Below are 22,155 nucleotides of genomic sequence, written 5' to 3'. Positions count from 1 at the left end.
TCACACAGATTTTTGTGTCTCATGGAGGCACATATGCACCTGTACATTTATATATTACATACCCAGATGGGAGAGATTAAACTTTCCGTAGACAACTAGCTTCATACAGCTATCACATGACATCTGTGTCCTATAATTTTTTTTTTTTTTTTTTTTACGATGCACCATCTCTGCCTGTGCAGAGTTCTGAGGTCTCCTTTGCTCATTTGCTCAAAAGGCCCAGAAGTGAGGTGGCTCTGACCGTCAGAGTCAGAAGGTGGAGCCTAGGAATGGCAAAGGTAGCAAAGGAGACGGGAAATGAGAGTAGCTGAAACCAGCATCATTTCATTGCTGCTGCTAAGTCACTTCAGTCGTGTCCGACTCTGTGTGACCCCACAGATGGCAGCCCACCAGGCTCCCCCGTCCCTGGGATTCTCCAGGCAAGAACACTGGAGTGGGTTGCCATCTCCATCATTTCATTAGCTGTTTGTAATTGTATTCTCAAGGTATTTTATAATCACCTAAGTGCAGGGACCAGATGAAAGGCTTCAGCCCTGACCAGGAATTCAGGGTATGTGAGATTTGCCACTGAACAGCTCCTATGCCGTGCCTACTCTGGTGACAAGAACAGCCTAGCAGGAATTCCAGCCATCGTCCTAATCCAAGCGCTGGCTGACCAAGGTTGGCTGTGCAGGAAAGAATGTCTTGGCTCAAGAAGGGAAGCGGTCAGAACAATGGGGTGAGCCCAGTTTTTTGGGAGGGATGAGGAGCCATCATCTTTGCACCGATGCAGTGTTTATTATGACAGGAGGAGGTTCTCCAGTTTTTTTCTTTAGTTTAGATATGGAGAAAAGCCAGGCAATGGTTCAGTTTGAATAGTGGTGTGCACACAAGTAACTTGATTTGTAAATAATGCGATTTATCAGAGCTGCTGAAACACACATTCCCCCACCCCCTTCTCCCATCAGTGTGCCGAGAGAAGACAAAATTTTTAACAAACTGCCAGGCCTTTGGCAATAGAGCCAGAGAAGGGATGGAAAATGTACAAAAGGAAGACACTATATGTAAACCACATTCCTTTCCCATCTCTAAGTCCGTTGGGCTCAGGCTGAACACAGGGAGTGCGGATCCTCCTAGAAAGACCTGGCAAAGTCAAGAGTGGGCCATCTTGTGATAGGAGGTGGACAGAGATAGTTATAACGAAGGGCTTTCATCTCTTCCTTGTGTCTCCATTGCTTCCAAGCTCTTCTGCAAACCAGTGGACACTGAGCACTTTTCATCCATTTCAAACCTATGCTTTCTTGTGTGTTTCTTTGTTTAATATTTATTTATTTGGCTGCGCCTGGTCTCAATTGCAGCATGCAGGATCTTTGATCTTCTTTGTGGCATGTGGAATCTTTAGTTGAGGCATGTGGGGTCCCTGTTATTGTTCATTCGCTGAGTCATGTCCAGCTCTTTGAGACCCTGTGGACTGCAGCACGCCAGTCCTCCCTGTCACTTACTATCTCCCGGAGTTTGCCCAAATTCATGTCCATTGAACTGGTGATGCCATCCAACCATCTCATCCTCTAGTTCCCTGACCAGGGATCAAACCCAGGCCCCCTGCATTGGGAGCACTTGGAGTCTTAGCCACCGGACCTCCAGAAGAAGTCCCCCATACCTGTGTTTGGAGTGGTTCCTATAGGCCAGGCCCTGGGGGTTGGTTCAAGAGGAAATTGGACCATGATCCTTTGGTCCTGCCTCCTGAAGCCCAGTGGAAGAAAAAAAAGAAAACAGGCAACTTAATCCGGAGGGAGCAGTAGACAGGTCAGCCTGGGTGCTGTGTGAGCAGCAAGAGTGTCTCTGGGCAGGACTCGGGGATCAGGTTTTCTTCAGGGTGGAGGGGAAGAAGGACGTGTGGAAAAAGGAGTGCCCTGTCCACAGGCTGCTCCCCAAGGAGAGGAGTTGCCACTGAGGCTCGACAACCCATACTGCTGGCCCCGGTGCTGGCTTCTCAGCTTCAGCCCACACTTCCTGGCCCTGCTCCACTTGGCTTATCTTTATGGCACAGAGCCTGGTGAAAGGTTAATGGTAAGATAATGACCTCAGGCTTCTCAGTTGTCCTCGAGTTGGTCCCAGACATTTAGCTTCGGCAGCCAAGACCTGGGTATGCCTCTTCTGGACCTATTTATCCGTCTTAGGTCACAGTCGCTGCTGGCTCCTTAATTATCACTCCCTTCTCTTTCCACCCTGTACCCAGAGAGCCCTTTATTTAGCATTTTCAGAAATGCTTTATTTCCAATAAAAGAAAGAATTTAGACTAACATGGCCTGGAATTGCATTTATCTCAGAGCAGTTTGGAATTTGGTATTGCTGAGCACAAAAGCAGGTGCTCCAAAAGCTCACCTTCTTCAGAAAATAGGTTAACCTCCTAAGGTTGTTAACATCCCCAGCACAGAGTGGGCTTCCCTGGTGGCTCAGATGGTAAAGAATCTGCTTGCAATGCCGAAGAACCCAGATTCAATCTCTGGGTCAGAAAATCCCCTGGAGAAAGGAATGGCTACCCACTCCAGTATCCTTGCCTGGAGAATTCCATGGACAGAGGAGCCTGGTGGGCTACAGTCCATCGGGTCCCAAAGAGTCGGACATGGGCGCAGTATATTCAAAATCTTTCACTTTTCCGTTTGCTGGCACCGTGTTACTGCTTCCTTCTAGGCATCTAAGACCACAGAGTCCGCCTTGTACAAGCCCCACAAAACCTTTGCTCCTCAACTTCATCGTCTGTAAAATGGGGTCACTTCACGTGGGGGTGTAGAGAGAAAGGGCAGGAATGAATTCGGATTGTTGCTCTACCCACAGGAAGCATTTAATCAGTTGGGGGGATGATTGTTGTTACCATTAATGACTGTCCTACTTTTGTCACTTGCTTTTACATTTTAGCCATTGAGCTGCTGTGTAATGAGCAGGAACCAAGGGGGTCTTCTGCAGTGTACCTGCTGCTGCTACTGCTAAGTCACTTCAGTCGTGTCTGACTCTGTGTGACCCCATAGACGGCCTTCCCCGTCCCTGGGATTCTCCAGGCAAGAACACTGGAGTGGGTTGCCATATCAGTGTGTGCAGGTGAAGGCTACCATCTCGTCCAAGTTTACAGTTCTGAGTTTTCAGTGGGCATTAAGGGTAGAGATGGAGTAAGTGAGTTTGGACTTGATATGGGGTTACGATCCAGTGTGTTCAGACACAATATTTTTGTTCCAAGGGTCCATCTGGCCCTTTCCTCTTCCCTGTGAAAAGCAGGTATAACTGTATCCAATTCCTGGGTGGCTCTGAGGCTTAAATGAGATAAAGTATGTGAGAGTTGGTGCCTCCCACCCCAGTCAGAGCCCACATGCTATTCCTCCTTCCTTTCTCAATATTGAAATGAATTTAAATGAACATAGAAAGAAGATGGTCTTCTGTGGAAAGTCAAGAAGTGTGAAAGGGATTGGCAGCGTCATTCAGAGGAGCATCATTAAGAAATCAGTTCATAATCCTTGGCCTGGGCAGGTGCCCCAGATGTTCAAGCCCAGCAGAGTGGCCTGCGCTAGAATCTCACCATTTCTGAATAGCAAGAACCTTCCTGTTGGGAGCCACTGAGAGTCCCCAAGTCTGCAGCCACTCTGGTTACCAGCACCTCACGCTAGGATAATCCGTGTGCATTTCCCTGACTCGGGAATGTGGAGTAGCTCATTCACGGGCACAGAAACTGTGCACACAGGTAATGTGAAGAGATGGAGGCTCCATGAGTCCCGTGAATTCACAAGGACCACGGGGGGCCTATACTTTTCCCTGTGTTACTTACAAGACAACATGGAGAGAGAAAACAGTGGCCAGTCGACCCATTTTCCAGCTAAAAGATTGGTTCCCACTCATGGGTTTCTCAGTTCAAATCTGTGCCTTGGACCAATTTCATATTATTACATGCTATGGATTTGGGGATTTTCTCACAAATAATTGAAATTTGTAAGTGTTCAATCTGTAGTAGTCCACAAAAGGGCCATAGTTATTAAATGACAGCACATCATCTCAGACCGAGCTCCGGATGTGACAGGGGGCAGAATTTCAAGTAGGGGAGAAAGAGTCCTTTGAAATGGGGCTGTCTGTTGCCAGTACTTGAAGCTAGGTGAACCGTTGAGGGCGTCACTGTGTCAGAAGCTGCATTTGTGTGAACTGCCCCGGGAGGCAGTGTCATGTCGTGGAGAGCAAAGGCCCTTTAGAATCAAAAAGCCTGGGGCTGGAGCCTCATGCCTCCTTCAGGATGACCTGCATTGGCAAGGTTATGGGGCTCTCTGAACTCCGTGCCTCCCTGTCGAGTTGGCTTATCTCAAGTCCTACCTAAGAGTTCCTTCCATGATAGGTCATTGAGCCGTTCAGTGGCTCGTGACCACCCACACAGGGTCATGTCTGAGATCCGGCAGTTCTCGCATGTGATCTTTCCAGGGCGAGCCTGCCTGTACCAGCAGCCTCGTTGGTCCCTCCCCACCCCTGACTCCAGGCTGTGGGCAGTTTATCTCACCTTGATGTCTCTGTTGCTCCTCTGCTAGCTCCACCAACCAGAAATGCCCACGGCCTCCTCTCAGCTCTTTGCCAGACTCTTTTTCTTTTTTTTAATTTACTTTTATTGATTTACTTATGGCTGTGCTGGGGCTTCATTGCTTTGCTCAGGCTTTTCTCTAGTTGCAGCAAGTGGGGGCTACTCTCTAGTGGTGTGGGGGCTTCTCATTGCAGTGACTTGTCTCGTTGTGAAACACGGGCTCTAGGGTGTGTGAGCGTCGATAGTTGTGGCACCTGGGCTCAGTAGTTGGCCTCCCAGGCTCTAGAGCGCAGGCTCGGTAGTCGTGGCACCTGGGCTTAGTGGCTCTGTGGAATGTGGGATCTTCCCAGATCGGGGATTGAACCCATGTCTCCTGCATTGGCTGGCAGATTCTTTACCAATGAGCCACAAGGAAAGCCCCAGATTGGGTCTTGCTCTTCCTTTAATACTTAGCTCAGAGTCTGCCTTCCTCCAGGAGACATGCCTTCATCTCACTCTTCCCACCAGAGCCAAGGGATGACTTGTCATTGGTCTTCTCGGCATCCTTGCCTCCATCCTCCCATAACCCTCTACCCATAACACATCTACCTTCTCCCTGGACCATCAGTTCCTTGAACAGTACTTGACACCTGTAGGCATTCAGCTAATGTTTGCTGAATGAATGAGAGAAAGTACAGAGGAGATGCCGAGGAAGCTTATTTCCCTTGTCCCACAGCACTTTAACTACAACAGTCGTAAGTTGTTTTCGTGTTCTTTCTTTTTTTTTTTCCTTCAGAAATGTGATTCCAACCTAGAGTAAGCAGAGAAGTTTAAGTACTTATGAGGATGGGGGGTTGAGAGAAAACAAATCAGCTATGGAAGTTTGCTTACTTTATTTATTTATTATTATTTTTAATTCTTAAGCCCAGTGTGAACTCCTAACTGTGGCATATGGAATCTACTTCCGTGACCAGGGATCAAACCCAGGACCCCTCCACTGGGAGCATAGAGCCTTAGCTACTAAACTACCAGGGAAGTCCCTCAGTTATTTTGTAAATAAATACTTGAGACAAACTGTAGCACCATTGGGGGGGACTAAAACGAGACTAAAACTGTGTGACTACAGAGATGCGGGCTTGCCTCACTTATTCCCTGTCCTCTTTGATTAGCAGAAAATAGGCTCGCATGGCAGACTCCTACCAAGGAATTGTAGGAAGCCCAGGAGGACCCATGGGCACACTGTGACAGCAGCATCCTTGGCTATGGAGCTTTTGATGATCACGCAAACTCCTTTCAATTAGAAGCTGCTGTTGTGATTCATAGTTTCTGTTTTTTGTTTAATTTCCAAGGGTCTGCTCCACACTTCTCCCTGGCACTGTCTTTGGGAATCTGATCTTTTTCATTTGTTTGTTACTTTTTTGAAATGTTTTTATTCCTCTTGAATTGCTGTAGTTTCTACAAAAATTTACAATCGTGTAGTGCGTTGCAGTTTCTACTGTATGCACTTGATCTCATTTAATCCTCACATCTCTGAGGCTTAGAGGAGCTAAACAATTTGCGCAGGGACGCACGGAAAGTGGTGGTCCAGAACCCAAGTTCTTCAGCCCAGGCTTTCTGACTTCAAGTTGGCTGTGCTTTCCATTCTATTTGGTTGCCTCCCTTCCATTATAATCACAGCTACCATTTATGGATTGTTTATAACGTGCAATAGGCTTTCGTTAAATTGTATCATTTAATCCTTCCAGTAAAAGTATTATCCCCATTTTGCCAACCAGAAAACTAAGATCTAGATAAATTAAATAACTTTTCCCAAGATCACTCAGCTTGTGAATAGCCAAGATAAAAGTGGAACCCAGGCTTGGCTGGGTCTAAAGCTGCTTAACCACTAAGCTCTTAATTACTAAGCTCTTCACTGCCATGCCAGTGGTTCTCAAAATTTAGGGTGCATCTTAATTACCTGGAGGGCTTATTAAAACATGGATTTCTGGGCCCTTCCCCCAGAGTTTCTGATTCAGTGGGCCTGGATGAGGCTGAGAATTGACATTTCTACCAATCTCCCAGATGATGCTTATAGTTGGAAGAGTGTACTGTGAGGACCCCAACACTGATGCCACATTGCCCTCCACCCATTTCCTGGTTGCACTGAATTGCTTCCAGTCAAAAAAAAGAAAAAAAGAATGTGTTTCATATGGAGGGGAAGGACTTCAATTATGCATTATTATATGGCCCGTTTTAAATGGGGTGTATCCCATGTATTATTCAATACACCTTTAAGGATAAAATTATTACGGCCGTAGAATGGTTTTGGTTTCTAGGTTAAATACAGGGTCATGTCATTTTTACTGCATTTTTCATTGCAGTAGTTTATAGAAACAGTTCTAGCTTCTGTGTCATCACCTATTCAAGCAGGGACTTAATGGCCATCTGAAAAGGGTAACAAAACCATTATTAATAAATTTGTACCTGAGATTAGTTGCCTCCCTCATCTATTTACCTTCTTGCTTAGGATCTCATATGTTCATTATTTCTTGTTTTTAAGAAGTTTGTGACTTCAGTATGATTTATACTTCTAAGCTTAAGTCATAGGTGAGAAGCTGTCACTAAAAAGATTGTCCCCCTCACTTGACCTGCCATCTCCCATCTTTCCCCCATCTCCAGCCACTGATAACCACTAATCTGTTCTCCATCCCTGAAATTATGTTGCTTAATGAATGCTATATAAATGGGATAATTCAGTGTGTGTCCTTTCAAGGTTGGATTTTTCACTGAGGATAATTTCCTGAAGGTTGCATGTATGTATCTATAGTTCATTTCCTTTTTTTGCTAAGTAAGTATTCTAAGTTACACATGTACCACAATTGGTTGAATGATTCACCCATTGAAGGATATTTGGATAGTTTACAGTTTGGGGCTATTGAGGATGAAACTGTGAAGATTCATGGACAAGTTTCTGTGTGAAAATAAATTTTCATTTCTCTGGGATAAATGCCCAAGTGTGCAATTGCTGGGTCATACACTAAGCTCATTTTTAGTTCTAAAAGAAACTGCCAAACTATTTTCCAGTGGGGTTGTACCATATTACCTTCCCACCAGCAATATATGAGGTTTATAGTCCAGTTTCTCATCAGCATCTGTTGTCATCTGTCCTTTTAATTATGGCCATCTTTGTGGTGTAAAATGATATCTCATAGTTTTGATTTGCATTTCCCTAGTGACTAATGGTTAAGTATCTTTTCATGTGCTTATTGGCACTTGGCATATTTTATCTGGAACAATATCTATTCAAAGCCTTTGCCTATTCTTAAATTGGATTATTTGTCCTGATTGTTGGTTTGCAAGAGTTCTTTACCTTTGGTGGATAAAGCTGCTTACCAAATTGATAATTTGAAAATATTTTTTTTCTTTTCTATAGGTTGTCTTTTCACTTGCTTAATGAGAGCTGAGGTAGAGGGATCCTAGTCTTCTCAGCTATACAGAGCTTCTATAAGGCAGAGCTAGTGAAGGTTGGTAATGGAGTGGATCTTGGCTCAGATGCCCCACATGCTCACAATTCTTGCTAAGATTTGGTAGATTTTCCTGAACGAATGGTTTTCCACTTGTCGTGATGCTCTTAGGACAATTTCCAGAAATTTTCAATGAATGTTCTTTCTTAAACTTTTTATTTTATATTGAAACATAGTTAATTAACAATGTGTCAGTTTCAGATATACAGCAAAGTGATTTAGTTAGACATATACACGTATCTATTCTTTTTCAAATTCTTTTTCCAGTTAGGTTGTTGCAGAATATTGAGCCACGTTCCCTGTGCTATGCAGTAGGTCCTTGTTGGTTTTCTATTTTAAATACAACAGTGTGTACATGTCATCTCAAACTTCCTAACTATGCCCCCCGCCTTTCCCAACTCTTACCCCCTGGTAGCCATAAGGTCATTTTAAGTCTGTGAGTCTGTTTCTGTTTTGTAAATAAGTTCATGCATATCAACTTTTTCAGTGAATGTTCTTATAACTTGTATCAGGTAAATTGGTGTTTTGCTGGAAGGAGCGTCCACAGAATTCCTTACTGTGTCATTCTGGAAGGCCAGCCTTCCACAGTATACTTAGAACACCTACCCTCAGGGAGATACTACCCCTGAAATCGCCAGCCTTTTTTAGTTATCTGATGAGGCTTTGGTAAGTCTAGCAGCAGGGGAAGCGTCTTCTCCAGGATGAGCACAGTGCTTGGAACATACTATTTCAAACAGTGACTGAGGACTGAATGAGTTTAAGCCTTAGAAGGAGGCAGACGTGGGCATGTGAGCAGACCAAAGAGCTGAGTGGAGAGAGTGCCACACACACGTGTGCTTCCATTAGCACCATCATCCCCCTTGCAGGTGTCATTATTTCTTCCGTTGTCATACACAGGCATTCATAGGCTCACTGTCTCTGGAGCCAACGGTTCATGGGCTGAGCATGGTTAGAAATAGGAAAATCATTGTTTTAAGTTGTATGTGCTTATGTTTCTGTATGTCTTTGTATGTCAGTATAAATACACACATTGCACATTGTATATACAAGCAGATTTCTATAGAAATGTGTGTGTGTCTGCATGCATGCACGCTAAGTCACTTCAGTCCTGTTCGACTCTTTGTGACCCTATGGGCAGTAGCCCACCAGGCTCCTCTGTCCATGGGATTTTCCATACAAGAATACCGGAGTGGGTTGCCGTGCCCAGGGATTGAACCTGTTTTTTTTAATGTCTCCTGCATTGGCAGGCAGATTCTTTACCACTAGCACAACCGGGGAAGTCCCTTAGACACACACACATATATGTATATATACACATATACATGCATACAATGGTTGTGGAAACTTTTGGAGCAATGGGATGGTCTCAAAGGGACATAAACTAACGAAAGAATAAAGAGTAATGGAAGGACTTCCCTGGCGGTCCAGTGATTTAAGACTTTGCCATCCAGTGTAGAGGGTGCAGGTTCAATCCTTGGTCCTGAAGCTAAGAACCCACATGCCTCACAACTAAAAAAAAAAACCCTAAAAATGTAAAACAGAACAAATATTGTAACAAATTCAATAAAGACTTTTAAAACATGGCCCACATCAAAACAAACAAACAAAACCCTAAGAAATACTTTATTTAAAATAATAATTATGGAATGTTCCAGACAATCTTTAGTCATCTTGCCCAACTGACTCATTTGGCAGATGAGGAAACTGAGGCCCAGAAAGACCATCGTTTCGTCCTGAACTTCACAGCTTACCCAGTGGGTTCCTGATTCCAGCAAGAATGCTTGTGCCCTTTCTCCTGTTACGTATTATGTGAATGAATACTAGCTTCAATCATGAAGCTTTATTCCATACATCAGCAAATCCCTCTCTACAACCACTTAAAAATCCACACCTTGAATAACTGTCATTTGAGTTTTTCCAACAAGTTTTCTGCTTTTCCTCTCCCTCCGCTCCTTCCCTCAAGTAAATTCTGCAGCTGAAAACTTTGAAACTTGTTACAATCCAGAACATTAATAGGGTTTTACATTTTTAGCAGCCTAATGATGAGGAGGTAGGGCCTTCTGTTCCAGCCCCTTAGGGATTTCTATTCTGGGTATTTATTAAACTTTGCTGTAGCCTCAAGTATATTTGACCTTTTTATATTAAAAAAGTTTGAGTTTAAACTTTATACATACATTGTGTGTGTGTGTGTGTGTGTATGTGTGTTTCCCTGGTCTCCATTGATTAGATAGATATTCAGACATTATCAACAGTTGAGCCTGAGATCCTTGTCAATTATTTCCTTATATTTGGTGAGGAAAAGAGAAGCCATTACTATCATAATTTAATATTTTTTTCATTTAGCTAAATTTGAGCCCTCTTAAAAACTTTCCACTTTGAAGTCTATTTTACGGTTTAATTAACGCAGCAAGGATATTCTTTTTTCTTTCTTTCTTTTTTAAAATTTTTACTCTCAATGGAGATAATCCATTCATGGTGACCTTTTCTTGTGCAAATTCGTTGTACACGCTTGTTTAAGCAAATGGTGCTTTGCATGATGTCTCGTCTTAATGACGGGTTTATAATTGAAAATTGGCTTACTCCCATATGCCTAGTTTGTGTAAGATTATAAAAATAGATGTGGACTTTAAAAATATAAATGTATATATCATTTTCCCCAATAGAGGAGGGAAGAATCCAATGCCTTCAGGCTATGATTAAATTAGACTATTAGAGTCAGAAAATGCTGGTGACATATGCTACTGTCAAAGTCACACCTGTCTGCCGAGCCCGGGAAGTTCTTGAAAAACGAGAGTGATTTCATACTAGTGTGATTTCATCCTCGCCCTGAGAAGCTGGGCCTTCCCAGGACATGAGCCATCTCCAGTTTCCCAACTTTGCTTCAACTCCAAGTGAGCTTTCAGCTGTGTGTTTAGGACTGGGTTTGTGGAAATCATGTTTCAAGTGCCAGCCCTAAACAAAGTGAGGTAAAGTTTGTTTTGTTACCCTGCACTCTGCTGACATAAAGAGACAGGTGACATTCCTGTTCTATTTTGCATTTTTCTCAAGTGCAATAACAGTGTGAGCTGGCTCAATGGCATTTGATTAAAGACACGATCATCTCATCTCTTGCCCAGTTTCCCACAGCCCTGAGTATTTTTTCTTCTCTTGTTATTTCTTCTCTTTCCCAGTTTCTTGGGCTGGCTCCTTCTCTCTTTCCTCCATGCCAACCATTCTTAACAGGAGTGTTTGTCTGGGGTAACCGAATGTTCTTGGTTAAAAGGAGAAACTCCAGCTTGAAGGAGAAAATAAATGTTTTGTGCTCAGAATGGAGGTTTCCTGAGTAGATTTTAATAGCATGGTTTCATGGGGTAGGTAGGAAACAAGAGCAGTCTTCAGGTTCCTGAATGATATGGCATTATAAAAGAACAACAAGCAGTGATTATTTTTTTAAGCTGATGAAGGCAACCTATTTTTGCCAAGACACGAAAAAACCTGATTTGCGAAGTAAAGGCTGAGCAAACCAAAGTGTCACTGAGACCATCAGACTTGTCTTTTACGTATTGTTTGCACAAGACCCTAATTGCTTTGTCCAGTGGGAAGGGTCACATTTCCATTCCTTCATGCAACAACCCTTCCTGCTTTCCCCCTGAAAAAGTGGGGCTGGCTTGTGTACCACCCAAGTTGGTCTGGGTGGCTTCACGCACCCTAGGTGTGCCCATTCACTCCATCCCCATTCTTAATGGTCTTTGTTTGCTGATGGTGCCTCTTCTCCTTCTAGATATGATTATCGGGAAATGCTGCACAATGCCACTTTCTGTCTGGTTCCTCGTGGTCGCAGGCTTGGGTCCTTCAGGTTCCTGGAGGCTCTACAGGTAAGAGGCCCTGACCATCCCCAGAACAGAGTTGAGAACTGACATCAGACGGGGAGTGGGGTGAGGGGAGGAGGGTTCACCTTAACACATCTCCTGGAATCTAAACCAAATGCACGGTTTGCCTGGAACACCTGAAATCTGTTTTCCCAAGAAAATCTGCAACCTTTTATATGCATGGGGGGTGGAAGGAGGATTTACACCCTGCCTTTGGACATGAGGAGATTCGGTGGGAATCTCAAGGGAAGGTGGGTTCTCAGAGATGGGCTTGCAAACAGAGTTTAGATCTGACTGCCCACCAGGCAGCAGAGCCGGGTTCCTCATGGAGGCTCAGCCCTCCTCCTTGGAAGCCAGTTTCAATAGCAGTGAAGATGGCTGATGAGTGGTATTTCCCAAAATCAAACTTGTTCTGTCCCCATCACAGTCATCACTTGGCGTCTCTGAATTTTGAGCATGGCCCCCAGCAAGGTAGAGGCACTCTCTCAGCCTGGCTGTTCCAGGTGCTGCAGTTCTGAGGTTCCAGAATTTCAGGACTTTTTGGCCATTAACCTTTGCTCTCGGCAGTTCTCACCCAGAAGTTGCATCCAGCCTTCCTTGTTGGCAAGAAAGCACGCCTTCCACCTCTCACCTCCTCTGCTCCTGAGCTCCTTGCTGCTGCATCCTTTCTCCCTTTGCGCTCTGCCCCTGCCTGAATCTGTGCTTTTGTCCCCATGCTTCCAATGTTCTGTCTTGTCCTCCAACAGGAGGTCTTCCTTTTCTTGAAAGTCTTTTCTGACACGTTCTAGGAAGCATATCATTCCTAACATTCTCCTAGCCTCTGGGGATGTTGCGTGGAGCAAATTGGTCTCCGCTTAGGATTACGAGTCCTTTGCAACCAGAATTTTGTCATTAGCCTGGTGTTTTTCGGCTCTTAGGTCACTGTGCATGTAATAAGTTGGTCAGGATCCCTCCACACTGAAGGGACCAAGTCTGGTGTGGGTGTTTGCCTGGCCTGGTGAGCACCCTGGAAGATTTAAGTCCACAAAATGCTTTATCAGGAAAAACCAAGTCCTGATCAACTCTTTGTTGCTCAGGACATTGGCATGAAGCACTTTGCACATAAACTGTAGCATTTTCATCAACAAGACCATGTATGTTCAAGGTGGGGTTTATGCTAGGATTTCGTTGGTGAACGATTTTGTTATGTCAGTAATATTTCTTCAACAAGGCCAGTTGTCTCCCTAGAAGTAAGGTCAGCCAAACCAGGTATAAGAATAGAAATGGGGTTTTCACATTCTAAGGCACAACTTGCAAATGGTAAAATCTCAGCTGGATACAGACAACCTTCATGTGACTTCATAAAAGCCCACTTTTCTATTGACCTCAGCAGTCCAGTAATTGAATTTGTACTGATTTCACCCTCCTGATTGGAACGGTTCCTCCTGCCACCACCTCCTTCACACTCACAGTGCCCTTCTTTGCACAGGCCGCCTGTGTCCCTGTGATGCTCAGCAATGGATGGGAGTTGCCATTCTCTGAAGTGATTAATTGGAACCAAGCTGCCGTCATAGGCGATGAGAGATTGTTATTACAGGTAAGGAAGGGGTGGTGGCCTTCCCCAGATCAGTGGATTATTGCTGCCCCCGTACAAACTTTCAAAGAAGATGAATCCAAAAGGTCAGCTCTATAAAAGAAATTTTATCAGGAGAAAATTGCCTGTGTCGTGGCGAATATGAAGTCATTTAACATGACATCGTTCACTTCCTAGTACGCAATATCCTCAGATCCAGGGAATATATACTCGGAAAAGGAGAAGGTACAGGTGGAGGGCATGAATGTTGGTGCTGACAAGAGGTATATATCTACCCCCTTCAATTTCTGTAATATTTAGAAATCATGCCAGAGAGTTCTTGTACAATTCTGCTGCCACTTTGTACTCCTTTCCCGTTTCCATATTTGCCTTCAGATTAATTTTCAGAAAGACAGGTCTCTAGGGCTGATTCTTGCCATTAGTGTTATCATTGCTCAAATGATCTAGTCTGGGTGAGTGTTATCTTTAAGACGTATATTTAAAAGAGCAGCCTCAAATGAAAATGTGTGTGTGGGGGGTTGTCTTGTATTTTTGGCTATGTAGATTTTTTTTTCATTTCATTTTATTGTTGTAAAAACACGTAACGTGAAATCCACTGTCTTTATCAGTTTTGGCATGTAGTCATTATGGTTGAGTATAGGTAAATACAGTGTATTACAGCAGGTCTCTAGGCTTATTCATGTTGCTTAAGTGAAATTTTATGCCCACTGCTGAGTAACTCCTCAGTTCCCATCCCCCAACCCCTGGTCACAACCATTCTTGACTATTTTAGATAACTCATATAAGTGGAGGACTTCCCAGATGGCTCAGTGGTAAAATAATTTGCCTGCTTGCCAGTGAAGGAGATGCAAGAGACGTGAGTTTGATCCCTGGATCGGGAAGATCCCCTGGAGAAGGGAATGACAACCCACTCCAGTATTCTTGCCTGGAAAATTCTATGGACAGGGGACCCTGGTGGGTTACAATCCATGGGGTCACAAAGAGTCAGACATAACTGAGCAACTGAACACATGAAAGTGGACTCATGAAATATTTTTCTTTCCATGACTGGTTTCTTTCACTTAGTATAGTGTCTTCAAGTTTCAACAATGTTGTCCTGTATTGCAGAATTCAGTTCAGTTCAGTTCAGTCACTCAGTCGTGTCCGACTCTTTGTGACCCCATGAATTACAGCACGCCAGGCCTCCCTGTCCATCACCAACTCCTGGAGTTCACTCAAACTCATGTCCAACGAGTCGGTGATGCCATCCAGACATCTCATCCTCTGTCGTCCCCTTCTCCTCCCGCCCCCAATCCTTCCCAGCATCAGAGTCTTTTCCAATGAGTCAACTCGTCTTCAAGTTTCAACAATGTTGTCCTGTATTGCAGAATTAAGACTTACTAATTATTAAAATGTTCCTATTTCCAATATTCTGGGAGGTGGGTCTTGGAGGATCCTGCTGTGATTTATGTCAGAGAGTGTTTTGCCTACGTTCTCCTCTAGGAGTTTTATAGTTTCTGGTCTTACATTTAGCTCTCTAATCCATTTTGAGTTTATTTTGGTGTATGGTGTTAGGAAGTGTTCTACTTTCATTCTTTTCCAAGTGGCTGACCAGTTTTCCCAGCACCACTTGTTCAAAAGACTGTCTTTTCTCCATTTTATATTCTTGCCTCCTTTGTCAAAGATAAGGTGTCCATAGGTGTGTGGGTTTATCTCTGTGCTTTCTATTTTGTTCCATTGATCTATATTTCTGTCTTTATGCCAGTACCATACTGTCTTGATGACTGTGGCTTTGTAGTAGAGCCTGAAGTCCGGCAGGTTGACTCCCCCAGTTCCATTCTTCTTCCTCAAAATTGCTTTGGCTATTCAAGGTTTTTTGTATTTCCATACAAATTGTGAGATTATTTGTTCTAGTTCTGTGAAAAATATTGTTGGTAGCTTGATAGGGATTGCATTGAATATATAAATTACTTTGGGTAGTATACTCATTTTTACAATATTTATTCTTCCAATCCATGAACACTGTATATTTCTCCAGAAGCAACCTAGATGGCCATCTGCAGATGAATGGATAAGAAAGCTTTGGTACATATACACAATGGAGTATTACTCAGCCATTAAAAAGAATGCATTTGAACCAGTTCTAATGAGGTGGATGAAACTAGAGCCTATTACACAGAGTGAAGTAAGCCAGAAAGAAAAACACCAATACAATATACTAACGCATATATATGGAATTTAGAAAGATGGAAATGATAACCCTGTATACGAGACAGCAAAAGAGACACAGACGTATAGAATCATCTTTGGGACTCTGTGGGAGAGGGTGAGGGTGGGATGGTTTGGGAGAATGGCATTGAAACATGTATATTATCATATGTGAAACGAATCGCCAGTTCAGGGTCGATGCACATGTTACAGGATGCTCGGGGCTGGTATGCAGGGAAGACCCAGAGGGAGGATAAGGGGAGGAGGGAGGTGGGAGGGGGGTTCGGGAGGGGGAACTCATGTACACCCAGGGTGGATTCATGTCAATGTATGACAAAACCAACCAATATAATATTGTAAAATAATTAGCCTCCAATAAAAATAAAAATTAAAAGGTTACAAAATCCATAAAAAAATAATAAATAAAATAAAATAAAAACTAATTTTACTGGGATATATTCTGAGAGACAAAAAAAAAAATGTGTTCCTATTACCTGAAGTGATCCACAGATTCAAGGCAATTCCTACCAAAATGCCAGTGGCATTTTTTTTTTTTTTTACAGAAATAGAAAAACAGTCCTAAAATTTGTGTGGAACTAGAAAAGAGTCCAAATAGCCAAATCAATCCTAAGAGAAAAAAAATAAAGCTTTTTCTCTTAGATCTTAAGATGATGATTCATCCCTAGTTTCAAACTATATTACAAAGCTACAATCGTTAAAACAGTGTAATACTGGCATAAAAACAGGTATACAGCTCAATAGAACAGAATGGAGTGCCCAGAAGTAAATCCAAGCACATACATCAACTAAACATCTACAAGGATGCCTAATAAAAGTCTGCACATCTCAATAGCTGCCTGGGAAGGGGGAATATGATACTCACAGAGAAATCCCTGGTCAGGAATAGTCAGTCACTGAGAATTTCTAAAGGCATTTTGTGCAATGATGTTTTAGCTTTAGCATAAATTGCCATACTCGTTTCCTAAAATGATGTAATATTTTAATCATTTATTTCATGACATTGTACTTTACCTTGAACTACTACAAATATTTGTAGAATGATTTTTTTTTTTTAATGTCCTGCTGGCCAGTCTGCTAACTGACCCATGAAATAACTGAGTACTCTCCCTAAAGTAGCAGGTGAAATATCTGCAACCAAGAGAGCTATCAATTAAGCAAGGCAAGCTGAACACAGCTTCTAAAACATGCCTTGTGTCTGGTATTCAGATCTGTGATCTCCAAGGCCCCTGGGACCTCAGAAGTAGGAGAAGAACATGTGACCTAGTAGAGTTCTCCCCAGGTGTGTGCCTAAAAACATTCACTCATGGAAGGCCTAACAAACTGATAGATGTGGTTCTTTTCCATGTTGCCTTTTTCCTTCCTCCTTTGATTTTTTTTTTTAAAGATGTATGCTCATTAAAGGAAATTTGGGAATGAAAAATACCAGCCATAACTTCTCCAATTGTGTACCCACGCTCTTGTGAATTTGATATGAATAAGCTGGGAGTTTGTCTTTGAAACAGTGGATTCCAGGGTACTGAACATGTGGTTGTCTGATCTCTGCCATTTCATCAGGGTTGATTCTCCAGAAGCATTTCACCTTCTGAAGCAACATTTTGGCTTGACGCTGGGGTTTTTTTTTTCATTGTGCACCCACTCAAACTCGTTGGCATTTTCCTCTCTCATATGCAGTCTGTCTGCACAGCTGCCCCCATATTGAATGACAACTGAACTGTCATTGACAATGGTTTAAAGGAACTGGCACCCAGCCCAAATGTCTGCTCTGGGAAATGTTTTTGTTATGTTACCATTTTTCATTTCCTGTTTTAGAACAGCTCAGATGTTTTTATTTGCATATAGTCTTGTTGTCATGTCACCAAGAGAGCTTACTGTTGCTTTCCTGTATCTATCTTGGTAGATTCCATTAGTTCAGTTACCATGCATGACCTTTTATTAAGACTTCACTGGATTCTGGCACTTCGAACAATCTGGCCAAATTGCAATTAATTTATCACTTTCCCATAGCTGTCTCTCGGGACAAGCAGATTAATAACCAATAGCCAAATGCCATTAAAACTTGGAACTCTTTCTTTTCAATCAATTGGAATTATCTTCCAGAGCACTTTGCAGACTGCTGTCAGACACGTGTATGCACAGACGGGTAGAATATATTTCACTTGATATAGTAACAGCAAGATGTGGCTTATATAAGAGAGGGGATGTATTGATAGGCTCATGTGTGATATACCATTCTGCCTTCATAATCACAGTCTACTCAGTTTTCTGGAGACCACACAGTGTTGATATCTTTTGACATTTTTCTAATGGACTGGTTCCTCATCATCACAATAAAACAGTGAAGTGTCAACCTGTGTGACTCTTAGAGAATACCACTGACATTCAGAAGAGGGCATGATTATGAAAATTGAGGAGGATAATTTTTTTCTAATCTTTCTGTGGCTATCTGGGTAATTTTCTCAGTAAATAAAATTAAATGTTTTTTGGCTTATTAGGGATCGATGATCTGAATGGTTTCTCCACCTTCTTCAAGGATATTTTATCTCCCCTTGACCTTGCGCTCTGATTTCAGGCAAATGTTTTTCTCCATTACCTGTTGCCTTCATGCTGCTTCAGTGTTGAGAATCCAGATATACACTGGGGCTGCAGATTTAGTATCTGCTTTTGGACATTGCAAGTGAGTTTGTCCTTATGTAGGTACTGTGAAACAGTTCTCTGGCTTCCCATAGAAGTGGTCTTGAAAAAAAAAATGTTCCTACTTCCCTCCCCTCCACTGGAAATTCAGAGGCAGTCTAGTCACAATGTCATGGGTAACTTTCTTATTAAAACAGCTAGTGGAGCATTCCTGCTTCAGTCCAGGCTCCCATGCCTCTCTGATTAGTTACATATTAGGGAGGCAAGCATGCAGAAAGAGGTGAGCACAAAAGGGCACTTGCTAATCACAAGGAATCTCCCCTAAGAATGTAGACTCTATAAATGAAATAGACTTTGGGCTTTAGGTGAAGATAGGGAGCAAGCCAAGGTAACTCACCAGACAACCAGGAAGTACATTTCAGAGCTCCAGACCCAAGCAAGTTCACAGGCAAACATTCAGCAATTGGTCCAACTTTTCATATCATCATCTGTAAGTCAATAACAATAGTAGTAGTAGTAATTACTTTGTCAGTTAAACTTCCCATGTGTTAGGCATTGTGTGAAACACTTATGTGCTCTTCATTACAACCTTACAATGATGTTAGAACTGTATCCCTGTTTTATAACTGAGGAGATGAAATCTTTGAGAGATCAAGTAGCTTGTTCAAGGAAGCACAGCTAGTAAACTGTAGAGCCAAGACTCTTACCTTGATCTGACTCCATTCTCCTGTGCTTAACTATTGAGCTATACTGCTAGTGAAAATAATAATATCCCTTTGGTGGCTTCAGATGGCTGTAGTCAATTTGACTTTTATTTATTAAATAGCTACTACAGGCATACCTCATTTATTTTGCTTTGCTTTATTGTGCTTCATAGATGCTTTTTTTTTTTAACAAATTGAAGGTTTGTCATAAGCCTGTGTTGTCAGAGGATGGTTAGAATTTTTTTACTTTGAATAAAGTATTTTAATTAAGATATTTACGTTGTGATTTCATGCATTATGCTGCTGTACACTTAATAGACTCAAGTGCCAAAGTAACTTTTAGATGGACTGATACTGGTGGTGGTACACAGTGGTATCTGCCTTTTGTGATCCCGTGAACTGTAGCCACCAGTCTCCTCTGTCTATGGAATTTCCCAGGCAAGAATGCTGGAGTGGGTTGCCATTTTCTACTCCAGGGGATCTTCCTGACTCAGGGATAAATCCGTGTCTCTTGCATTTCCTGCACTGGCAGGTAGATTCTTTACCACTGTGCCACCTGGGAATCCTCTGGATGCACTGAAAAACCAAACAAATTTTGTGTGACTCGCTTTATTGTGATATTCATTTTATTGTAGTGGTCTGAAACAGAACCCACAGTATCTCTGAGGTGTGTCTGTACATAAAAGTCATTATCCTAGCTAGAAAGTGTTTAGCTGGATGGACAGGGCATAGATCCTTCCTTTAAAATTGTGCAGCCTGGTAGATAGCAGTGTTGGCTAAGCACACATGACAGATCGTGTTAGTTTGGGGTAAACACTAGAGCCAAAAAGAGAGGTCTGGGGAGCAGAAAGCTCTCAGTGAGAGAAAAGTGATACATGCACAAAGAAATAATTACGCTCAGCTGCATATGAAATGGACAGACTCCGAGACATTCCCTAAGATCCTTTTGTAGGTCATTAGTAATCCTGGGGGTGGCATGTCTTAAAAGTGCTTGGGACATAATGGCTCTTAGCTTTGCTCCAAGACTGTAGCCCCTTCTCTACAGGATTTGATTGTCCATGGGCAGGCAGGTTCAAGGGCATGTGGGATTCTTAGAAAATGGCAGAGGAATGCTACGCAAGTGATAAGCTGCTACCAAATCTTAGAAGTGAGCTCTAACTGTTGTGTATTTGGTCATTAAAGGTCATCAGTGCTGACTCCCAGTAAGTGCTGTCTTTAGCGAACACCTCTTAAGGGCCTTTCAGTCTAGGGGTTGGTGGTTTTTAGTAGATCTATGTGCTAGAAGCAGAATGCTATGAAGAATAAAACTCTAACCTGAGCGGGTTATTTTGATCAAATGGCATCTCATTGTTTTCCAGTTATAGTTATTATGTGTTCACCTTGTGTTACAGATTCCTTCTACAATCAGGTCTATTCATCAGGATAAAATCCTAGCACTTAGACAGCAGACACAGTTCTTGTGGGAGGCTTATTTTTCTTCAGTTGAGAAGATTGTATTAACTACACTAGAGGTAAGTGAGATGCCTTGGCTTTCAGTCTCGAATAATGGTCCTTTCTGTGTTTCTCTTAGCCTTCTCTTTTGCTATTATCAATGTGTAATTGGTCAAATGGGGCAACACTGAGCTTTCTGTACCTGGATGTGTCAGTTAACCCCTTTGACCTGCTCTCCATTCTTGACGAACTCCACAGAGGAACGCTGACTTAGGAGGAATTACCCTCCTTGACACAGAGATCGGCTCTGTCTTACCTCATTTCAGAGACAGGTAGCTCATGATTGTCCTGTCATTCACACTCATGGCATCCTTTGAAGGCGTATTTCTGGAGTCCACTTAAGAAACAGATAGTGAGCAAGTAGGGGAAAATCTTCTCCCATTCTAAATATATGAATAGTTTACTGGGTACTGTAGTCCGGTGGCATTGGGAAACAGTCAAATTCATTCTCAAGATATATGCAGCCCACCCCTCATTGTCACAAGAATATGTTAAGAAAATAAGAATTACACTCATCTGGTGCATAAAGTGTTAAGTTTATAAAATCAGAAAATCTTCCAGGCAGATGGGTGCCCATCTTCAAGTTGCTTTTTTTAAGGCAGGAGGAAAAAAGAAAGGGAAACATGGGGATGATTAAAACCTTTGGAAGTAGAGCAGAGAGCGATGGCCTGAGGCTACACCAAAGCAGCACAAATTGCTGAGAAAAGATTTTGGGATCTGCACTCATAAATTACAGGAAGCCAAGCAGAGGTTCTTGAGTATAGCCCAGAATCGAGGTAATTGTGAGGTGTCTGTAACATGAGGTGGGGGCATTTGTGACCTCACTTTCAAAGTATTTTCTTTGGAAACATGATTATTGCTCCAGAAGCTAATGTCATTGGGAGTATGCAGTATGATCATTCTGAGAAATACCAAGAAAATGGAAGTCATCCTGTTCTGTGCATATCACTGCTATCTTGCCATCCTGGGTACCAGAGCTAATGCTGGTCATACCCCAACCACCCTGGGACACTTACCTACCTGAAACCTGGCCTTGGCTTCTGATCTTGTGGGGCTGGTCTCTACCAAAGTGTCCTCTCTGGGTGCAATGATTTCATCCTGGAACTTAGTGATAAGATATTTAGTACCCAGGTCCACCCATGAACGGGGACAGGGTAGAATGCCTTCAAAGGGCTTCCTTATTCCAAGCAAATTCCTCTTATTCGTCCAAATCACCCTCCTCAATGAAAATTAAGTTTCCTTGCATTCATAGCAGCAGATTTGAACATGTAATAAATTCTACCTTCGGTTTTGATCTTGTCCTCCATCTAAGACCCTTCTAAGAACCTTCTTAAGGAAAGTTGAATGAGAATTTTGTTTTGATTTTTTGTTGTTGCTGTTTTTTTTTTTTTGAATGAGTGCTTTTTATCAAAGAAGTGCATGTTCCTTTTAGGAAATAATGGAAAATACAGCACAAAAATAAAATAATCTATCCATACAATTCACTATTGACATATATACACACATATAAACACATATATATTCATTTTTTTCTATACAAATACATAAATATGTTGTCATTTTTAATTTAAAGAAGAGTCTTTCTATACTTAGTTTATAACCTGTTTTTTCTCCTTAATAATACATTAAGATTATCTCATTAGATTTTTCTATAGTTATTTTAATGACTAATATTTCATTCATAATATCA

The 22,155-nt window shown here is 42.3% G+C and overlaps 1 protein-coding gene across 1 annotated transcript in view; it reads left to right on the top strand.

Annotated features, from left to right (window-relative positions):
• The window catches only part of EXT1 (exostosin glycosyltransferase 1), a 321,068-nt gene that overhangs the window by 266,595 nt on the left and 32,318 nt on the right, over positions 1-22,155 (top strand). The window contains exons 2-4 of the mRNA XM_055431618.2: positions 11,771-11,864; positions 13,327-13,434; positions 20,366-20,485. Coding sequence (XP_055287593.2) covers positions 11,771-11,864; positions 13,327-13,434; positions 20,366-20,485 — 322 coding nt within the window. The remainder of the gene's footprint in view (positions 1-11,770; positions 11,865-13,326; positions 13,435-20,365; positions 20,486-22,155) is intronic.

The sequence above is a fragment of the Moschus berezovskii genome, chromosome 16 (assembly GCF_049115385.1).
Source record: "Moschus berezovskii isolate FMDL1 chromosome 16, NW_MosBer_1.0, whole genome shotgun sequence".
In the NCBI taxonomy this organism is placed as follows: Eukaryota; Metazoa; Chordata; class Mammalia; order Artiodactyla; family Moschidae; genus Moschus; species Moschus berezovskii.
The sequence above is the reverse complement of the archived record's forward strand: the minus strand, read 5'-3'. Positions and strand labels throughout refer to the sequence as shown.